At 43.4% G+C, this 20,926-nt stretch overlaps 1 protein-coding gene across 1 annotated transcript in view; it reads right to left on the bottom strand.

Annotated features, from left to right (window-relative positions):
• The window catches only part of macrod2 (mono-ADP ribosylhydrolase 2), an 897,762-nt gene that overhangs the window by 60,930 nt on the left and 815,906 nt on the right, over window positions 1–20,926 (bottom strand). The window contains exon 10 of the mRNA XM_041212085.1: window positions 13,867–13,948. Coding sequence (XP_041068019.1) covers window positions 13,867–13,948 — 82 coding nt within the window. The remainder of the gene's footprint in view (window positions 1–13,866; window positions 13,949–20,926) is intronic.

Raw genomic sequence — 20,926 nt, 5'->3', positions numbered from 1 at the left:
GGCCTGCTGAAAGTTCTAACCGAAGCAAAGCGGTTAATTCAGGTCTTTGTTTAGATGTTCAGACAAAAGAGGTTCCCCTATGTCGAGGAGCAGATGGCATTGGCCAGCCAAAAGAATTTTCCTTCAGGTTAAATGGCCTCAGGTGTTGCTTTGGAACTAAAAGCAGTCTTATGACAGAGAAAGCATTTTGTAATAAATCTTCTGATTACATGTTATCATGCTCAAGTTCCCAAGTTGACAGTGACAACGTCTCTAAGACTGATCTGGGTACCTGAGTGACATCTTTAAGAGGGGGTCTGAGTGAGCAAATTAGTCTTTGATTGGTTAAGACACTTGAAGTGGGATTTACCTTGTGGTAATCTAAGGTATTTAGCATCAGACTCTGTTCAGAAAACTGGAGGAGGTTCTGAAATGTGTGCAGAGCAAACGTCAGAAGACTCAAGAGGGCTTTTAAAAATAGGAAGAGTGTTTAACAAAGTAAAGCACCGACAGCATAAATGGCCAAGCAGTTTAGAAAAACAATATGGTGTAACAACTGAGCGGAAAAATTACAGCACATCATGTGAGGCAGAGCCATTTTTCTGAAGTCTGCAGCATTGTCCAATGTCACAGCAGCATGCAGTTACAGAACGAGAGATCTGATTTTCATGCTCATATCACCAAAGGGGTGAAATTGCTCCTCAATGTTAATGCAAAACAGGCAACTAGTTTCCCCAACTTTCTTTTCCAGCGACTCCAACCTGTTGACGATTCACTGTCATCTGTTTTGTCTTGTCGCCAATTTCAACCTCCGAAAAGCAGCCGAGCATGAGAGACCAAATGGTGACACACTGAATATAGACCGCAAAATACACTAAGGCCATATTGCAATCTTGACATCAAAAATAGCTCCATTATGTTTGCTACTGAGCAAAACCCAGCTGAATCAGAGAAACGAAGAAGTTTACAATTAAGTTGCTGCTCTTCTTCCACAGATTTCAATTCTGTCACTAAAAGTCAACTTACATCTGCTGTGACACCTTGTAACTGTATTGACCAAATCACTGCAAATGAAGCTAGATAAAATAGCATTTAGGAATACACATCTGTGTCTGCCTCTTTCTTTAATGTCTTTAACAAGTTAGAATTGCACTTTACTTCAAGTAATAGATGAAATTTAGCGCAGAGAAGTGTGAAGTCATTCGTTTTTGTAGGAAGAATGGGGAGATGCAATATAAAAGATACAATTCTAAAGTGGATGCAGGAACAGGAGGACCTGTGGGTATATGTGCATAAATCACTGAAGCTGGCAGGGTGAGGTTGAGAGTAGTTACGCGAACATATGGTTTCCTGGGATTTACAAATGGGGACTTTATAAATAAAGTACACAAACAAGGAAGTTATGATAAACCTGTATAAAACACTGGTTTAGCCTTGACTGGAGTATTGTGCTTTTAGGAAGGACCTGAAAGCTTTAGAGAGACTGCACAAAAAAAATCATGAGAAGGTTTCCAAGGACGAGGAACTTCAGTTATGTGGATAGATTGGAGAAGCTGGGGCAGCTCTCCTTGGAGAAGAGAAGGTTGGGAGGATATTTGATGGAGGTACCGTGTTCAAAATCATCACAGAATCTTTATGATACAGAAGGAGGCCACTTGGCCCACTGTGTCTGCACCGGCTCTCCGAATGAGCAACTCATTGAGCACCATTCCCCCGCCTTCTACCCATAACAGTCTAATTCTCTTTTGAATGCTTTAATTGAACCTGCCCCCACCACACTCTAAGGCACTGCATTCCAGACCCTAACTACTCGCTGTGTAAAAAATTTTCTCCTCATCACACTTTTGTTTCCTTTGCTAATTATATTAAATCTGTACAATGAAGGGTCTAGACAGAGTGGACAGGGATAAACGTCTCACAGGTGGAAGGATCGAGAATGAGAAGGCACTGATTTAAGGTGATTGACAAAAGAAGCAATGGTGACATGAGTAAATCTTTTTAACGTGGCGAGTGATTAGGGTCTGGAATGTGCTGCCTGACAGTGTGGAGGTGGAAGATCTGATTGTGCCTTTTGAAAGAGAATTGGATTATCATCTGAAGAGGAATCATTTGCAAGGCTATGGGGAAAAGGCGGGGAATGGCACTAGATGAACTGCAATTGCAAAGAGCCAGCACAAACCTGATGGGCCAACCATCCTGTGATTCTATTCTATGGTGGTGTTCCCGTGCACTTGCTGCCTGTGTTTTTCTATGTGGTCAAGATCACGGGTTTGGAAGATGCTGCTGAAGGAGGCATGGTGAGTTGCTGCAGTGCATCTTTTAGATGGTACACACTGCTGCCACTGTGTACTGCTAATGGAGGGAGTGAACATTTAAGGTGGTAGATGGGGTGATCAAGCGGGCTGCTTTGTCCTGGATGGTGTCAAACTTCTTGAGCGTTGTTGGAGCCGCAATCATCCAGGCAAGTGGAAAGTATTCCATCACACTTCTGGCTTGTGCCTTGTAGTCAGGAGATAAGATACAGGGGGACCTGGGTGTCCAGGTACATGAATCACAAAAAGTTAGTATGCAGACACAGCAGTTGATTAGGAAGGCAAGTTGAATGTTGGCATTTATTGCAAGGAGAATGGAATATAAATGTAGGGAAATTTTGCCATAGTTGTACTGGGCGTTGGCGAGACCATATCTGGAGTACAGTACCGTGTACAGTTTTGGAATCCTTATCTGGGAAAGGATATAAATTCATTAGAAGCAGTTCAGAGAAGGTTCACTCGACTGATACCTGGGATGGGGGTGGGGGTGGAGGTTAGATTATAAAGAAAGATTGGACAGGTGGACAGGCAGGGACTGTATCCATTGGGGTTTAGGAGAATGAGGGGTGATCTTACTGAAATATATAAAATGCTGAGGGGACTTGACAGGGTAGATGCTGAAAGGATGTTTCCCCTCGTGGTGGGGTCTGGAACTAGGGGACACAGTTTAAAAATTAAGGGTCAACCATTTAAGATGGAAATGGGGAGACCTCTTTTCTCTCAGATGGTCATGAGTCTTTGGAATTCCCTTCCCCAGAGAGTGGTAGAGCCGGGGTCAATGAATGTTTTCAAGGCAGAGATAGATAGATTTTGACTAACATGGGAGTCAAAGGTTAATGGGGATGAGCAGGAATGAGGAGTTGGGGTCACAATCAGATCAGTCATTATCTTATTGAATGGCGGAGCAGGCTGGAGGGGCTAAGGGGCCTACTCCTGCTCCTAATTCGTATGTTTGTATATACATATGTTCGTATGTTACTGCTGTAGAATTCTCAGCCTCTGACCTGCTCTTGTAGCTGCAGTGTTTACATGGCTCGATAAACAATCACTTTCATAAGAGTGAAAAACCGTAACGTCAAGAGTATGGACATAGATATCAGTAAGGGGCAAGTACTGACTGCTCATGGGTAACACTATTATTTTAAGAAGAGTGAGAAAATTCCTAACATATTGGGAGTGCAATTAGTGCCTTATAACAGTAAATAAATCAGTATCTTATGAACAACTTTAATTTTCTTCTTGTTGTAACACCTTTGCCCAATGTACATTTAAACAGGTTCTCTTGGTTCCTGTAGGCTGATCCTCAAAATAGTTGTTTTTGGAAGGTAATTTATTTACTCCAGACAAGAATGTAATTCATTTACCAACCCTGGAGGGCTTGGGAAAAATTAATTTTCACTGAAGTCATCAATTCTGCTATGCCAGGCCAACTGGTATTTAGTGGACAGGCTACAAATAGAATCTTAGAATGATACAGCACAGAGGAAGGCCAATCAATCTGTCATGCCTCTACTGGCTCTTTGAAATGCTGTCCAAATTAGTCCCACACCTCAGCTTTCTCCCCATAACCCTGCAATTCAGTCCTCTTTGAGTGATCAATTACCTTTTAAAAAGTCCAATGGAACCTCTTGATTCTCCAACCCTTTCAGGTAGTGTGTTCCTGATCCTAGCAATACTCTGTGTGAAAGAATTTCTCCTCTTTTCGCATCTAGTTCCTGCGCTGATTATTTTAAATCTATGACCTTGTGGTTGGATCAAAATCCTGGAATTCCCTCCCAAACAGCACCGTGGGTGTACCTACAGCACACAGACTGCAGGACTTCAAGGAGGTGGCTCACCACCACCTTCTCAAGGGCAATTAGGGATGGGTAATAAATGTCAGTGACACTCACGTTCCACAAATGAATGAAAAACAAGGAAGTGGTTCATAAAATGGACAGGTGGGGGTGGGTTGTGGGACATTGGTTGTGGTTTTAAATCCCGTCTGCCAAGTGGAAAGTGGGCAGGAAGGCCGTTAAAATCTGAGTGACATGTTGTGTCATGTGGCCATATACGCTGCTGCTTTTTTTTGGCAGAGGCACCTGTCTGATGTCTTATAAATAAATGTAAATTGTAAATGTAAAACTAGAGTACTGCGTGCTCTAAGTTTTGGTCCCCTTACTTAAGGAAGGATAAACTTACATTGGAGGCAGTTCAGAGAAGCTGCACCCAACTGATGCCTGGGATGACGAGGGTGTCTTATGAGGAAAGGTTGGGCAGGTTGGGCCTGTGCTCATTGGAGTTTAGAAAAATGAAAGGTGATCTTATTGAAACATTAAGATCCTGAGGGGGCTTGACAGGGTGGATGCTGTAAGGATGTTCCCCCTTGTGGGGGAATCTAGAACTAGGGGACACAGTTTAAAAATAAGGGGCCTCCCATTTATTATGGAGATGAGGAATTTCTTCTCTCTGATGGTCATTATTGTTCGGAATTCTCTCCCCCAGAGAGCAGTGGAGGCTGGGTCATCGAATATACTCAAGGCCAAGTTAGATAGGACTGACAAGAAACTGGTGTTAAGGCCACATCAGATCAGCCATGATCTAAGAGACTGGCAGAGCAGGTTTGAGGGGCCAAATGGCTTACTCCTGCTGCCATTTATGACGTTCTTATGGGACCCTGTAATGTCATTCGTGTCGCAGTGCAATTTTAACAGCCAGCTGATTGGAATGTTCAACCCAAGATGTTCTATTCAGTGAAACCTGATGTACACCCAGCAGTATAAAGAAAGAAAGACTTGCATTTATATAGCACTTCTCAGGTCCTAAAATGCTGTCCAGTCAATTAAGTACACGAAAAAGTTAGAGAAATGTAAAACATATGTTTGTAGTGACCTCAGGCTATTGGGCTTGGAGGTGCAAAGGAAGATTGAGTCACTGCTCCTGTGCTCGCTGCCAATTCCACCTGATCAGCCCCAGAATTTAGATGGTGGCCTCTGGGCTTCCTGATCTCAGCAGGTCTGTGAGATCCCCCAGGTCATCTATTTCAGGAAGACAGTTGGGCAGCAAGATTCAGATGAACAAAAACAGAATTACCTGGAAAAACTCAGCAGGTCTAGCAGCATCGGCGGAGAAGAAACAAGTTGACGTTTTGAGTCCTCATGACCCTTCAACAGAACTGAGTAAAATTAGGAGAAGGGTGATATATAAGCTGGTTTAAGGTGCGGGGGGTGGTATTGGGGGGAGAGAAGTGGGGGGGTGGGGTTGTAGGGACAAGCAAGCAGTGATAGGAGCAGAAAATCAAAAGATGTCACAGACAAAAGAACAAAGAGGTGTTGAAGGTGGTGATATTATCTAAGAGAATGTGCTAATTAAGAATGGATGGCAGGACACACAAGGTACAGCTCTAGTGGGGGTGGGGTGGAATAAGACTAACGGGGCATAAAAGGTATAGATTTAAAAATAATGGAAATAGGTGGGAAAAGAAAAATCTATATAAATTATTTGAAAAACAAAAGGAAGGGGGAAGAAACAGAAAGGGGGTGGGGATGGAGGAGAGAGTTCAAGATCTAAAGTTATTGAATTCAATATTCAGTCCGGAAGGCTGTAAAGTGCCTGGTCGGAAGATGAGGTGCTGTTCCTCCAGTTTGCGTTGAGCTTCACTGGAACAATGCAGCAAGCCAAGGACAGACATGTGGGCAAGAGAGCAGGGTGGAGTGTTAAAATGGCAAGCGACAGGGAGGTTTGGGTCATTCTTGCGGACAGACCGCAGGTGTTCTGCAAAGCGGGCGCCCAGTTTGCGTTTGGTCTCTCAAATGTAGATTAGACCGCATTGGGAGCAATGAATGCAGTAGACTAAGTTGGGGGAAATACAAGTGAAATGCTGCTTCATTTGAAAGGAGTGTTTGGGCCCTTGGACGGTGAGGAGAGAGGAAGTGAAGGGGCAGGTGTTGCATCTTTTGCGTATGCATGGGGAGGTGCCGTAGGTGGGGGTTGAGGAGTAGGGGGTGATGGAGGAGTGGACCAGGGTGTCCCGGAGGGAACGATCCCTACGGAATGCCGCTGGGGTGGGGGGGGGGGGGGGGGGGGGGGGGGGTGAAGGGAAGATGTGTTTGGTGGTGGCATCATGCTGGAGTTGGCGGAGGATGATCCTTTAAATGCGGAGGCTGGTGGGGTGATAAGTGAGGACAAGGGGGATCCTATCATGTTTCTGGGAGGGAGGAGAAGGCGTGAGGGCAGATGGGTGGGAGATGGGCCGGACACAGTTGAGGGCCCTGTCAACGACCATGGGTGGAAAACCTCAGTTAAGGAAGAAGGAGGACATGTCAGAGGAACTGTTTTTGAAGGTAGCATCATCAGAACAGATGCGACGGAGGCGAAGGAACTGAGAGAATGGGATGGAGTCCTTACAGGAAGTGGGGTGTGAGGAGCTGTAGTCGAGGTAGCTGTGGGAGTCGGTAGGCTTATAATGGATATTGGTGGACAGTCTATCACCAGAAATTGAGACACAGAGGTCAAGGAAGGGAAGGGAAGTGTCAGAGATGGACCATGTGAAAATGATGGAGGGGTGGAGAGTGGAAGCAAAATTAATAAATTTTTCCAGGTCCCGACGAGAGCCTGAAGGAGCTCCGAAGTAATCATCGATGTACCGGAGAAAGAGTTGTGGGAGGGGGCCGGAGTAGGACTGGAACAAGGAATGTTCCACATACCCCATAAAGAGACAGGCATAGCTGGGGCCCATGCGGGTACCCGTAGCCACATCTTTTATTTGGAGGAAGTGAGAGGAGTTAAAGGAGAAATTGTTCAGTGTGAGAACAAGTTCAGCCAGACGGTGGAGAGTAATAGTGGATGGGGATTGTTCGGGCCTCTGTTCAAGGAAGAAGCTAAGGGCCCTCAGACCATCCTGGTGGGGGATGGAGGAGTAGATTGATTGGACGTCCATGGTGAAGAGGAGGCGGTTGGGGGCCAGGGAACTGGAAATTGTTGATGTGACGTAAGGTGTCAGAGGAATCACAGATGTAGGTGGGAAGGGACTGGACAAGGGGAGAGAGAAGGGAGTCAAGATAACGAGAAATGAGTTCCGTGGGGCAGAATAGGCTGACATGACTGGTTTGCCGGGACAGTCCTGTTTGTGGACTTTGGGTAGGAGGTAGAAGCGGGCCATCCGAGGTTGGGTGACTATCAGGTTGGAAGCTGTGGGAGGAAGATCTCCAGAGGTCAGTGACAGTCCTGGAAACAATGGCTTGATGTTCAGTGGTGGGATCATGGTCCAGGGAGAGGTAGGAAGAAATGTCTGCGAGTTGACGCTCAGCCTCCGTGAGGTAGAGGTCAGTGAGCCAGGCAACAACAGCACCACCCTTGTTAGCGGGTTTGATGACAATGTTAGGGTTGGACCTGAGAGAACGGAGTGCAGTAAGTTCAGCGAGAGAAAGATTAGAATGGGTGAGAGGAGCAGAGAAATTGAGACGACTAATGTCACGCCGACAGTTCTCAATGAAAAGATCAAGAGAGGGAGGGGTCCAGGTGGAGGGAGAATATTGGAGGTGGGTAAAAGGATCCGTTGAACTGGGAGAGGACTCCTGCCCAAAGAAGTGAGCAGGGAGACGAAGGCGGGAGAAGAAGAGTTCAGCATTGTGCCGAGCCCGAAATTCATTGAGATGAGGGTGTAAGGGTATGAAACTAAGGCCTTTGCTGAGCACTGAACATTCAGCGTCAGAGAGGTCGCAAACTGAGCGACCGCTTTGCAGAACACCTGCAGTTTGTCCACAAGAATGACCCAAACCTCCCTGTCGCTCGCCATTTTAACACTCCACCCTGCTCTCTTGCCCACATGTCTGTCCTTGGCTTGCTGCATTGTTCCAGTGAAGCTCAACGCAAACTGGAGGAACAGCACCTCATCTTCCGACAAAGCACTTTACAGCCTTCCGGACTGAATATTGAATTCAACAACTTTAGCTCTTGAACTCCCTCCTCCATCCCCACCCCCTTTCCATTTCTTCCCCCTCCCTTTTGTTTTTTCCAATAATTTATATAGATTTTTCTTTTCCCACCTATTTCCATTATTTTTAAATCTATACCTTTTATGCCCTATTAGTCTTATTCCACCCCACCCCCACTAGAGCTGTACCTTGTGTGTCCTGCCATCCATTCTTAATTAGCACATTCTTTTAGATAATATCACACCTTCAACACCTCTTTGTTCTTTTGTCTGTGACATCTTTTGATTTTCTGCTCCTACCACTGCTTGCTTGTCCCTACAACCCCACCCCCCCTACTTCTCTCCCCCCAATACCCCGCCACCCCCCCCCCCCCCGCCCCCCCCCCCCACCCCCCGCACCTTAAACCAGCTTATATATCACCCTTCTCCTAATTTTACTCAGTTCTGTTGAATGGTCATGAGGACTCGAAACATCAACTCTTTTCTTCTCTGCCGATGCTGCCAGACCTGCTGAGTTTTTCCAGGTAATTCTGCTTTTGTTTTGGATTTCCAGCATCCACAGTTTTTTGTTTTTATATAAGATTCAGATGAAGCCAGGTTGCACCAATGGACTGGGCTTTCCTACTGGAGCTCCCCCAGAGAAAGTCCTCCGAAAGGAATTTTGTGACAGAAATGGAATGAGGGAAAGGCTTTTGATAAAAGCTTTGCTTCCAATCAAAAGAATGGCTCAGTGAATTAACGATACTCTTCCTGAGAATTCATTTTTAAAAATAATAATATGCTTTTGTTAATACGAGCAATACAAAACAATCCTTTGTTTGTTATAGATTATGCAAGTCTACAAACTCAGAGGGTCAGGAATGTGTGGTTTAATTCCTGATGCACTTTATGAAGTTAACTTCACTTCCGGACTCTGCAGTAGCATTGCAAACTGGGATTGGGTGTATTCCTGGAGGTGTCATCACATGACCTACTGCCGCTAACTGACCCACCCCCACACTCCCGCCATTGGTCCATCCGAGTGGTGCCCACCTCCCCATGGCCAGAGAGCCCATTATTATCCAATTTGTTACCTGATTGGAACCGACTTGACTGTCAGTGAAACTGCCTCTTTTCCCCCAACTCTGATGTTTTTTATAGGCAACGAACAAAGGTGTTCAATGAAAATACAATTTTTAAAACTCCCCTATGATTTTTCACCCAGAGTTCTGTCTCTGATTCCTGGAGAACTCCAAGGCAATCATAGAACCATAGAAAAGTTACAGCACAGGAGGAGGCCATTTGGCCCATCTTGTCCATGCCAATCCTGGAGGGTTGGCAACCTTACTCTGCAGTCTTGCTAAATGTGCCAAATATCCCACTATTTGTAAAGTTGAAGCCTTTCAATCACTGATTCAAACAGTCAGTGCTTCGCCAGCACTACTTTGGGCCTGGAACACTGCACATAAAAGGCAGGGGTTTGATACCAGACTGCAATTTCTGAGACTCAGCTCTGATCAAACTTTACCGCACTGTAGTGCAGCACTGATGTAGCTGACCAGTTGAGAGACATGATTATTCTGTTCAAGGCTAATAGGTTAGTACATGAAGGAAAAATGGTGACAGATTTGGTGTCCCAAAGCTTTAATAAGCAAATCCATTTGTTACAAGTGTACAGTTTGCTGTACTTAACAGGGAGGCTCAGACATTTTTCCACACCTCCCAAACCCCCAGGGTTAACCTGGAGTCTCCAGGACTTGAAGATCAATCTCCAGGACACTGCTGTGTGCAACCCTGAAGAAAAAAACATCTGGACATTAAAAGATTTAAAAAAAAAAACATTTTTGGAACATTTTTCTTTACCAGATATAAAAATATTAAAAATGGGGAAAAATGGCTGTTTGACTGACAGTCAAGCATAATCCAATTGGTTAATGAGTCTTTTTGCTTTCCAATTGGTGTGGAAGGCAGTGTGTCACAAGGATGGAGGTGTTGGCCGACTAATGGCTGGAACATGGGGGCAAGTCATGTGATGAAACCTCCAGGAATACATTTAATCACAGTTGGCAATCCTACACACTGGTCTAAAACTCTGTATGGCAACTAAAGGAAAATCAGGCAGTAGAGGATTCAGACTTGCACAAAGAAAAGCATTTTCAAAAAAACAAATTAGGAGCAGGAGGAGGCCACTCGGCCCCTCGAGCCTGCTCCACCATTCAATAAGATCATGGCTGATCAGAATGTACCCTCAACCCCACATTCCTGCCTACCCCCCATAACCTTTCAACCCCTTGTTAATCAAGAATCTATCTAGCTCTGCCTTAAAAAATATTCAAAGACTCTACTTCCACCACCTTTTCAAGAAGAGAGTTCCAAAGACTCACTACCCTCTGAGAGAAAAAAGTTCACTTACATTATACTGTGCAATTGAGGAAGGACACACTTCTTGAAGAAACTTATCATACAATTACTGTGCACTATGAAACACACTAAATTTAAAAAAAATTCTCAACCACTGCTGTGAGAACAATGACAAATATTTTCTCTTGGTTCCATAGATTGTTAGCTCTGCAATCTTTCCACAAACCTCCAAGCATTTTGTTTCTTTTTACTTATTAGCAGTAAGGATGATTACCAGTTTTGTGCAGATGTTGCAGATTGCAGTGTGTGTCACTGCCATTTTCAAATGCCATTTTTTTGACTAAATTGCTGTGGCGCATAGCGCTAGCTCTACTTCTGACAATATTAACATTTCCGTACAAAAACAAATGCTTAGGTTTATTATTTTCCAGGGAATGCTTGCTTTTCTTTCTCTTGTCACATCAGTTGCATTCAAAGGCAGGACTCTGTGTGTTAATAATGACAACACTTCAAAAAGTACTTCACGGCAGCAAAACGTTATGGACATCCAGGGGTCATGAAAAGTCCTTTTTAATGCAAGTCTTTCTTCCTTCCTGTATTTTTCAATCTATAGTTTCAGCCATCTGCTTATTGCTCCACTGAATTTTCTGTTCTTCTTCCTCCTAACGTCCACTGTTATCTAAATCATCACGCTCCCACACTTAACCTCACCATCTTGAAATTAATCGCTGGATTTTCCTTTTGACTTACTGGTTGTTTGACTGGTTTATGGGGTGTAAAACCTCACTTTGCTTTATTCACAAGAACTAGGAACAGGAGTAGGCTATTTGGCCCTGCTCTTTTGGTGAACTAGGAGCAGGAGTAGGTCACTCAGCCCTTCTATTTCACAGGATGTAGGCGTCGATGGCCAGTCAGCATTTGTTGCCTATCCTCAATTGCCCTCAAGAAGGCGGTGGTGTGCTGCCTTCTTGAGCCACTGCAGTCCATGTGGTGTAAACAGGGTTTTGACCCTGCGATGATGAAGGAACGATGATATTTTTCCAAGTCAGGATGGTGTGTGTGTGATGTTGCATGGCCATGGTGGCTGCTTTGTACAATGAGCAGTTTTAGGTGATCTGACTATGGGATCATAAATGGTGTTATATATCTTCTACCAAGTTGATTTGACAGGTATAAAGGTCACTCTTATTTCTGAAAAAGAATGAATGTAGCCTTGTTTTTAAAACAATTCAAATAAAAAACAGATCATTGGATTTTAAAAGGTGAATCCAAAATGGATTCTAGACAAGCATTGACTAAAAGTAATCTGTGAGGTGTGTGTGATCACCTACCATGTTTTTTCCTCCAGAAATATACTTTATTCTAAAAATTTAAAGTAGTACTTTATATGACCATTCAAAGTTTTTTTTAAAGAAATTCACTCGCAGGATATGGCTGTCGCTGGCTAGGCCAGCATTTGTTGCCCACCTCTAGTCGCCCTTGAGAAGGTCGTGGTGAGCCGTAGTAATTTGCTTTTGTTTCCTATCCTATCTGTTTTTGCAGTGCTACTGACATTTGAGCAGATGAAGGCAGGTGTTTGGCGGGGGGGGGGTGGGTGTGTGTGCGGGGTGCGGGGTGCGGGGTGGGTGGCGGGGCGGTGAAGAGTAATCCCGGAGGAAGATAAACATTTCTATGGCTTGGTCTGTAAAATATTGTTCGCTCTTTGATATGAGAATACGCTTTAAAATGGGGGTTACAAGATCTTAACTGACAAGTGGCTTATTTCTTTGGTTGTTCCATTGTTGTCATCTATTGCTGATTTATGTTGACAGAGATGAAGGCATATACTGGGAGGTAAGATGTGTAATCCATATTTTTCCCTACTCCAAAGTCAATTAGAGTGAAAGAAATAAGGAATAAGGAATTTGAGACCTCAAATTTGATTGAATTTTTTGAGGAGGTGACCAGGTGTGTAGATGAGGGTAGTGTAGTTGATGTAGTTTATATGGATTTCAGCAAAGCCTTTGACAAGGTTCCACATGGGAGACTTATAAAGAAGGCAAATGCACATGGGATAGAGGGTAATTTTATAAGGTGGATTTAAAATTGGCTTAGTTGTAGGAGACAGAGGGTGATGACAGAAGGATGCTTTAGTGACTGGAAGCCAGTGTTCAGTGGCGTACCACAGAGGTCTGTGCTGGGTCCTCTATTATTTGTCATTTACATAAAGGACATAGATGAGTATGTGGGGGGTAGGATTACTAAGTTTGCGGATGACACAAAGATTGGCCAGGTGGTTAACAGTGAGGTTGAGTGTTTTAGGCTACAGGAAGATATAGACGGGATGGTCAAGTGGGCAGATAAGCGGCAGATGGAATTTAACACTGAAAAGTGTGAGGTGATACACTTTGGGAGGAGTCATTTGACAAGGAAGTATTCAATGAATGACATGGCAGTAGGAAGTTCTGAGGAACAAAGGAACCTTGGCATTTGTGTCCATAGATCTCTGAAGGCGGAGAGGCATATTAGTGAGGTGGTGAAAAAGGCATTTGGGACACTTACCTTTATCAATCGAGGCATAGATTACAAAAGTAGGGAGGTCATGCTGGAGTTGCATAGAACCTTGGTGAGGCCACAGCTGTAGTACTGTGTGCCTTTCTGGTCGCCGCATTATAGGAAGGATGTGATTGCACTGGAGGCGGTGCAGAGGAGATTCACCAGATGTTGCCTGGGATGAAACATTTAAGTTATGAAGAGAGGTTGGATAGACTTGGGTTGTTTTCTTTGAAGCAGAGAAGACTGAGGGGGACCTGATCAAGGTGTACAAGATTATGAGGGGCATGGACAGGCTGGATAGCACGCAGCTGTTCCCCTTAGTTGAAGGGACAGTCACGAGGGGACATAAGTTCAAGGTGAGGAGCAGGAGATTTAGGGGGATGTGAGGAAAAACTTTTTTACCTAGAGGGTGGTGACGGTCTAGAATGCGCTGCCTGGGAGGGTGGTGGAGGCGGGTTGCCTCACATCCTTTAAAAAGTACCTGGATGAGCACTTGGCATGTCATAACATTCAAGGCTATGGGCCAAGTGCTGGTAAATGGGATTAGGTAGGTAGGTCAGGTGTTTCTCACATGTCAGTGCAGACTTGATGGGCCAAATGGCCTCTCCTGCACTGTGAGATTCTGTGAATTTGGAGAGAATGAAGATTCCCATATAATACCTCAGATCCTCGCTCCACAAGAGTTTCAGTCACACGCTAATGCATGCAACACAAGTACTGGCAAGAATCAAGTATCAAACAATGAAACTTCTTTTCTGTAAAATTGCACTTGTTTAAATTACGCACCTATAGGAAAATGATGAAGCATCTTCTCCTTGTAGATCTTATGGTCACTTTCCAAGAAAACACAGAAGATAATGCGATCCACCTAGAAATAAATGCACCAATTTTAATTTTTGTTAAGGAAGGAGATTCAATATAACTTTCAAAAGGGAACTGGATATATACTTAAAAGGAGCTAAGGGGAAAGAGCAGGAAGGTGGAATTAATTGGACAGCACTTTCAAAGAGCCAGCACAGATATGATGGACCAAATCGCCTCCTCCCATGTGGTGTCACACTATGATTCTAAGACTGAGAAAGGAAGTAATTTGCATATATTGCTGAAAAGTGACAGCCATGTTGCTGAAGCTTTTCATCTTGTACTCATCAGGACAAATGCAAGAATGCCAAATCTCAAATGGTCACATCAGTTTGTATGGCAGGAGAAAAGGGTTGGCAAGTCGACTCTGATTGGCCAAGGCTTTGTCATGTATTTACCTATGTTGTACGGGTACTCGAAGCAGGATTTACAAATAACAAGTTACACAAACGTTTCTTAACCCATATACTACTGTATGAAGTAATTTTGAGGATGACATTTCAGGGAAACCAAAGTTGCTTAGCAGTTCAGAACTTGATTATTGCTGAAAAAAGATACATGCTGTCAAAAATTTTTGTCCTGCACTCATCAGGACAGATTCACAAGGATACTAAATCTAAAGGGAACAACAATTGATACTGCAAGCGAAAGGGTGCTAATTGGTTGGCAAGTGGGCTCTGATTGATAGAGGCGTCGACATGAAAAATGCACCAGGGAACAGTTAACTGCCAAGCTTTTGTTTAAATTCAAACCAGGCAGGTTGACTCTGATTGGTCAAGACACAGCCATGGGGAATGAACTGGGAATGGCATCCCCCAAGCTTTTATTTAGTTGAAAAAGGTACCATGCGTCAACATGCCCTTTCTGTTTAAAGGGCAGCAGGGCCCTGTGTGTGAATATATGTAGCTTCTAGCACACATAAGTGAGCCACACTGTAATATTTTAGAGAGCTGGTGTAGAAAACATACCATACAATAGATCAGTCATCAAAATTAAATTATGCATTAGTAAAATGTGGCAGCGCCTTCACATTCTACATGAAAAATTTCATTGTTCTGTAAAACTTAACTTTGATAGCACGGTATGAATCAGTACAATTTTCCAGCCACCCATAGTAATTCCAATCTCCAGATATTGGATTGTTTGATTGTAACTGAACCCATTTGGATTGAGAACAAACAAACATCAAAACATAGGAAGATCGAGGGCACAGGATGAGGACATTCAGCTCATCATGTCTGTGCCGGCCGAAAAAATAGATATCCAGTCTAATCCTACCTTCCAGCTCTTAGTCAGTAGCTCTGTAGATTACAGCACCTTGAATGTAGATCCAAGTGTTTTTTTATATAAATGTGATGGGGGTTTCTGCCTTGTCTACCACACTTTCAGGCTGTCAGTTTCAAATCTCCACTACCTTCTGCATGAAAAGATTATTTCTCAATACCTGTATAATATTACTGCCAATTACTTCAAATCTATGTTTCCTGATTATTGACCTCTTTACTGATGGAAAATGGGTCTTTCCACTATATCTAGACCCCTGAACCAAATCCCCCCTCAGCCTTCCCTGTTCAAAGAAAATAACTCCGGCCTATCCAATCTTTCTTCATAGATAAAATTCTTCATCCCTGAAATCTCTTCTGCGCCCTTTCTAGTATGTTTAAAATAGCGAGAAAGCAGACTGAGGCAAGTACATTAATAGCATGTCAGTAGCTGGCGCTTGTGTGGAATTTTTACATTCATGGCAAGCATCAATTTTTCACACCACGATCAGTCTTTAGTTGATCTAGTCGGCATGGCAGCACAGAAATACTTCCCTCCAGCATCTTTCCCATTGTCAGGTGTCAGCCACATCTGTGGGTAGCTCCCTTCCCTCTGAGACAGGAGTTTGTGGGTTTAAGCCTCACTCCAGGACTTATGCACAAAAATCCAGGCTGACATCCCAATGCCATACTGAGGGAATGCTGCACTGTCGGAAGTGCCATATTTTGGATAAGATGTTAAACAAACATTATTTCAAAGAATGTCAGGGGAGCTATCCTTGGTATCCTGGCCAATATTTATCCCTCAATCAACATCACACATAAAAAACACAAAATATCTGATCATTATCACATTGCTATTTGTGGGAGCTTGTTCTGTGTAAATAGGCTGGCACATTACCAATATTCCAACAGTGACTACACTTCAAAAGTACCCCATGGCTTAAGGTGTTGTTTGTACTGAGACTGTGAGCAAATGGACTCACCAAACCCTTTCTCCCCTCAATGCCACTCCTAATGGCAGTGAGCCCCGCCTGGTGCAGCCTATGAGGGGGAACTCCCTGGGAACAGAAGTTCTTGCCTGTGACATACAGAGACAAGGATCATTACCTTTAGGGGGTACGTTGATGAGAGAGTGGTTCTGGTCTGGTACATGGCAGTGAGACTCAGGTAGTGGGAAGAAGGGAAACCAATGGCAATGAGGAGGCCAATGGATGGAAAGAGGTGAAAATTAAAGATAGTGAAAGAGGTAAGAAATTGAGGAAAACTTCTTTATGTGAGACATTGGTTCGAATGTGGAACTCTCTACCACATGACAGCATAAATTGATTCAAGGGAAAGATGGATAAACACAGGAGGGGAAAGGAATAGAAGAATATTTTGATGGAGTAGATGGAGAGGGTGGGAGGAGGCTCATGTGGAACTTAAACAGTGGCAAGGATCAGATGAGCTGAGTGGCCTGTTTCTGTGCTGTAAGTATATTGTAAATGATTAATGCCAGTCTTGGTTCATTCCTCTTAGGATTGATTCACTGAGGATTATAACAAATCACCCAGAGGCAACAAAAACTATTCTGGGTAATTTATAAATAATAATCAACAACTATTGTAATCCAAACAAGACAATCAGATACTGTAGCACATTGAAACCTTGAACATAATGCATCATTAATAAGCAGCCTATTTTAAACTCCCCTATATAACAGATTTATAAGGCTCACTGTAATTTTATTTATTGCTTAAGTAAATATCGCTATAAAACAATCTGGTCTGAAAGATCCTGAGACAGATCTCTGGGACAAATAATTGTGTCATCTGATATGATTAATCAGATGCAGCTTCAATTATTTTTTAATTGCGCATGCAAATAATATTTCCTAATTAAAAAAAGACTAATAATCAGACAATCAAATGCAACTTAGTTGAACAATATGGAGTCTACGGGGATTACAACAGATACGGAAATTAGTTGAATTGAGTCCAAAAGGCATCCACCCTTCAGAATATTTATTTCTGTTCCAAGTCCCAACTTGGGTGCGTGAGCAGTGACAAATGAGAAACTCAGCAATGAAATGAGCTTCAGCAAACAGCAGAATGAGGTTGCTCAGTTTTCGCAGCAACCATAGACTCAGTGGCACAGTCATCATTTGTCTTCTTTGCCACTGTCTTAAAGGGAGAAACAAAGTGACGCATGTTCAGAATACTGAAAGGATCTCATTTTCCATACTTTACAGTTAAAGGGAGCTGACACAACAGAGATAATCCTGTACCCAGCAAGCCAAGGCCAGGATGGAGTAAGATAAATGTACATTGCTGAATGGTGAATGATAAAATGAAAGGCGAGGCAATGTACATGCAAATTCAATGAAGAAACAAAGAATGTGTTAAGCCCACAGCAATGCTATTAATATTTAATATGCAATTTCACATACGATCTGCTACTTCTAAAGGAGTCAATCAAGAATAGACATGAAGAAGTGTCACTAGGACAAGTTCGGCTTATGTGAACCGAGGCTACAGACACAGCAATTGCTTATATACTGACACCCAATGTTACTAATTAGCATGAATTCATCAAATGTGGTCCTCTTCAGGAGCCTAGTTCACCGCAGGGTTGCATTGTCAGGGTTTCCAGCATTACAAAACCCATTTCTGTCAACGTAAAACTCATCAAAGAGATACTTTAGTTTTTCTGCAGTCTTAGAGGAGTGAGAGGCTGATTACCTCATTTTAACAACTCCATGAGGTAGCTGTCTCCTCGGTTTTAAATTATTAAATACATGGTAGATTAAAACCAGGGAATGAACATTATACAAGGATAAAAAAACTGCTAGTCCTTCTTCATCCCCAATAATGCTAAAAAAAAAATGAGATAATGAGGCCGGGATTTTCTGGCACTCTGGCACAGACCTTTGGCTGGTCCATCAAACTTTCTGTCCTGCCCATGATGATTCCTGCTGTGGGTGGGACCGGAAAATCCCAGCCTGAGATTGTGAAATGACATATAATGCACACTGTGACACTGAAATACACCACAACAGAATGGTGAAAGGTGGGTTCCTTTCAACCCTCAAGGCGTGCTTGCCTATCTCCATCACATCACTGTGGAGAGAAGTTGAACACAAAAACATATTAAGAGCATTCGAACCTAAGAAGTAGGAGTAGACCATATAGTCCCTCAAGTCTGCTCTGCCATTCAATAAGATCATGGCTGATCTTTTACCTGAGCTACACCTTCCTGCACTATTCTCATATTCCTTAATTCCCCAAGTACCCAAAAGTTTATCAACCTCTGTCTTGAATATCAACATCCACCGTCTCTGGAGTAGTGAATTGCTAAGATTCACAACCTTCTGAGTGAAGAAATTGCTTCTCATCTCGGTCCTAAATCGCCAACCCCCTTATCCTGAGAATGTGATCCCCTAGTTCTAGATTCTCCACCCAGGGAGTACACCCTCCCAGCAACTTCCCTGTTAACCCTGTTGAGAATTTTATATCTTTACAAGAGATTATCACTCAGTCTTCTAAACTTGAGGAAACATAAGCCTAATCTATTTAACATAGGCTGGGTGCTTCAAGAAAGAAGCAAATTTGAAATAATACTAGTCTAGGGTTGCCAACTCTAATTGGATACATGCCTTGAGGTTTGATCACAGGACCTCCAATTTCCCTGCCCAACCCCCACCCATCATTGGATGGTCCACAGGCTCATCGTCCTGGTGTCTCACCTTCCCACGGCCAACTGGAAAGCAAACACACTCTTTGTTGCCCATTTTGACAATGCTAGACTCTCAGTCAAACTGTTCTTTTCCCTCCAACTCTTTTTTTTAAAACAAGCAAGAAACAAAAGTGTTTAAACAAAATTTTGAAAAACACAAAATTTTTATTGCCCCTATAATGTTTCTCCTGTGTTTGCTCATGGCAGTTTCCTGGAGATTTTCTGATGATTCCTGGACAATCCTGGAGTGTTGCCAGCTCTATATTAGTTTCAGGATGCCATGAGCCTGATGGAAGCTAACTATGTATTGAGGTCTGAACACAGTGTAACTTGCTCCTCCTCTCAGCTGAAGATGGTGCAGGGGGTAAAGAATCACTAAGAAAAAACGGAGAGATAAAATCAAATGAAAGGCAATGGCCGGGATTTTCCAGCCCCGTTGCAGGTGGGACCCCCGCGGGCGAGGCGGCGCCCCAGCCAGGAGTCCATTGACTTGCGGTGGGACCATAGAATCGCGGCAGCAGGCGGGTGCAGAAAATCCCACCCAATTAAAACAAAACATCTACTATTGAATGTGATTCCGCAATTGGGCAGCACTTCTTGCGCCAGTGTGCCAGTAACTACACTGACAATCAATTTAAGATAATCAGCCGAACTCATAATATCGCTTATTTGCGCTTGCTAGAAGTGACATACATTCATACGAAGGGACTTGTTCTCTGTAAACAAAAGGAATACATTCAAGCCTTTCTTGAATTACCCGGGAGCTTAGGGAGCCTATAGTTCTCTGTTGCTTTCTCCATGGCAATTCCTGGTCAATCAGAGTCGACTTGCCAACCAATCAGCACCCTTTTCTCCTGCGGTATAAGCTGCTGTGATTGTCTGAAATTTAGCATTCTTGTGTTTGCCCTGATGACTGCAGGATGAAAAGCTTTGGCAAAATGTCTTTCTTTTCAGCAATGTTCAAGAAGAAAAAAACATAAACAGAGGGAGATTTAAAAGTCGTTGAAGGCTTTCATGGTGAGGACAGTAACATTAAAGAATGCAAATTTACAGTTATAGCATGTAAACATTTGCTCTGAAAGGTGGTTGTTGCCTTAAAGGCGTTCCTTGGAAGAGCTCCAGATGAAAGGAAGAGCATGCTGCCCAAAACACCGAGGCCAATCAGTTCTTCCAAGGGCCTCTTTTAAGTTAGCAGTTCTCTTTACAGAGCAAAATTTTACACAATGTAACTGTAGATTTGTCTTCCTGAGAGGGAGATTTGGTGTTGGGGTGGGGGAGGGAGTGAGGGCAGGCAATGGGGTGAAGGCAGGCTGTGGGGTCTGGTAGTAATAGATTGCTCATGAAGACCACCATTGCCCTAGAGTTTCCTAAAAATGGGTTACGTCACTGCTTTCCACCCCTCCCCCCACCACCTCCCTTGCTTAAAAAATCCGCAGCCATCAGATGGAGTTAGCCCTGGGTTGGTTCATTTACCTTCGCATTGGTACAGTCATCAATGTAAAACCAGTACGAGCAAACAACTTCAGGAAAATTCCACTGCAGCCTTTATAAACATGTTCAGCCTGCACTCTATATAGCAGTAGACTGGGGGAACAAGAGGATAAGAGTTGATGAGTGATTGGGTCTTTCACTTTACCTTCGAGGAAAGTCTTTATTAATATGTTTGCTACATGCGCAGAATTATGACCACTCATGTACCTTCTGAGGACAGAGCAGTTACTGCTCCTCTTATGGTCTGGAGTGATGTACCCAGAGTGAAAGCCATAGTTGCTCCTGAGATTGTCTAACTTAACTACTACTGGGAGGGATAGGGTGGGGGATGACACGATTTAAAATCTTCTATGGGGGTAACCCTGAGAGAGGCAATCAGAACCAAGTGTACGTCTTTGTAGAAAATTTCTAAAAAGTATTTCCAAAAGCTGCAGGAATCACCAATGTAAAGTTTCCACATTCTTCTAACTCACATACACCTCACTTCCATTGTGATCATTTGATCCTGCGCTTCA

This window comes from Carcharodon carcharias, chromosome 2 (assembly GCF_017639515.1).
Source record: "Carcharodon carcharias isolate sCarCar2 chromosome 2, sCarCar2.pri, whole genome shotgun sequence".
Classification (NCBI taxonomy): Eukaryota; Metazoa; Chordata; class Chondrichthyes; order Lamniformes; family Lamnidae; genus Carcharodon; species Carcharodon carcharias.
This window is presented reverse-complemented; position numbering and strand designations above follow the sequence as displayed.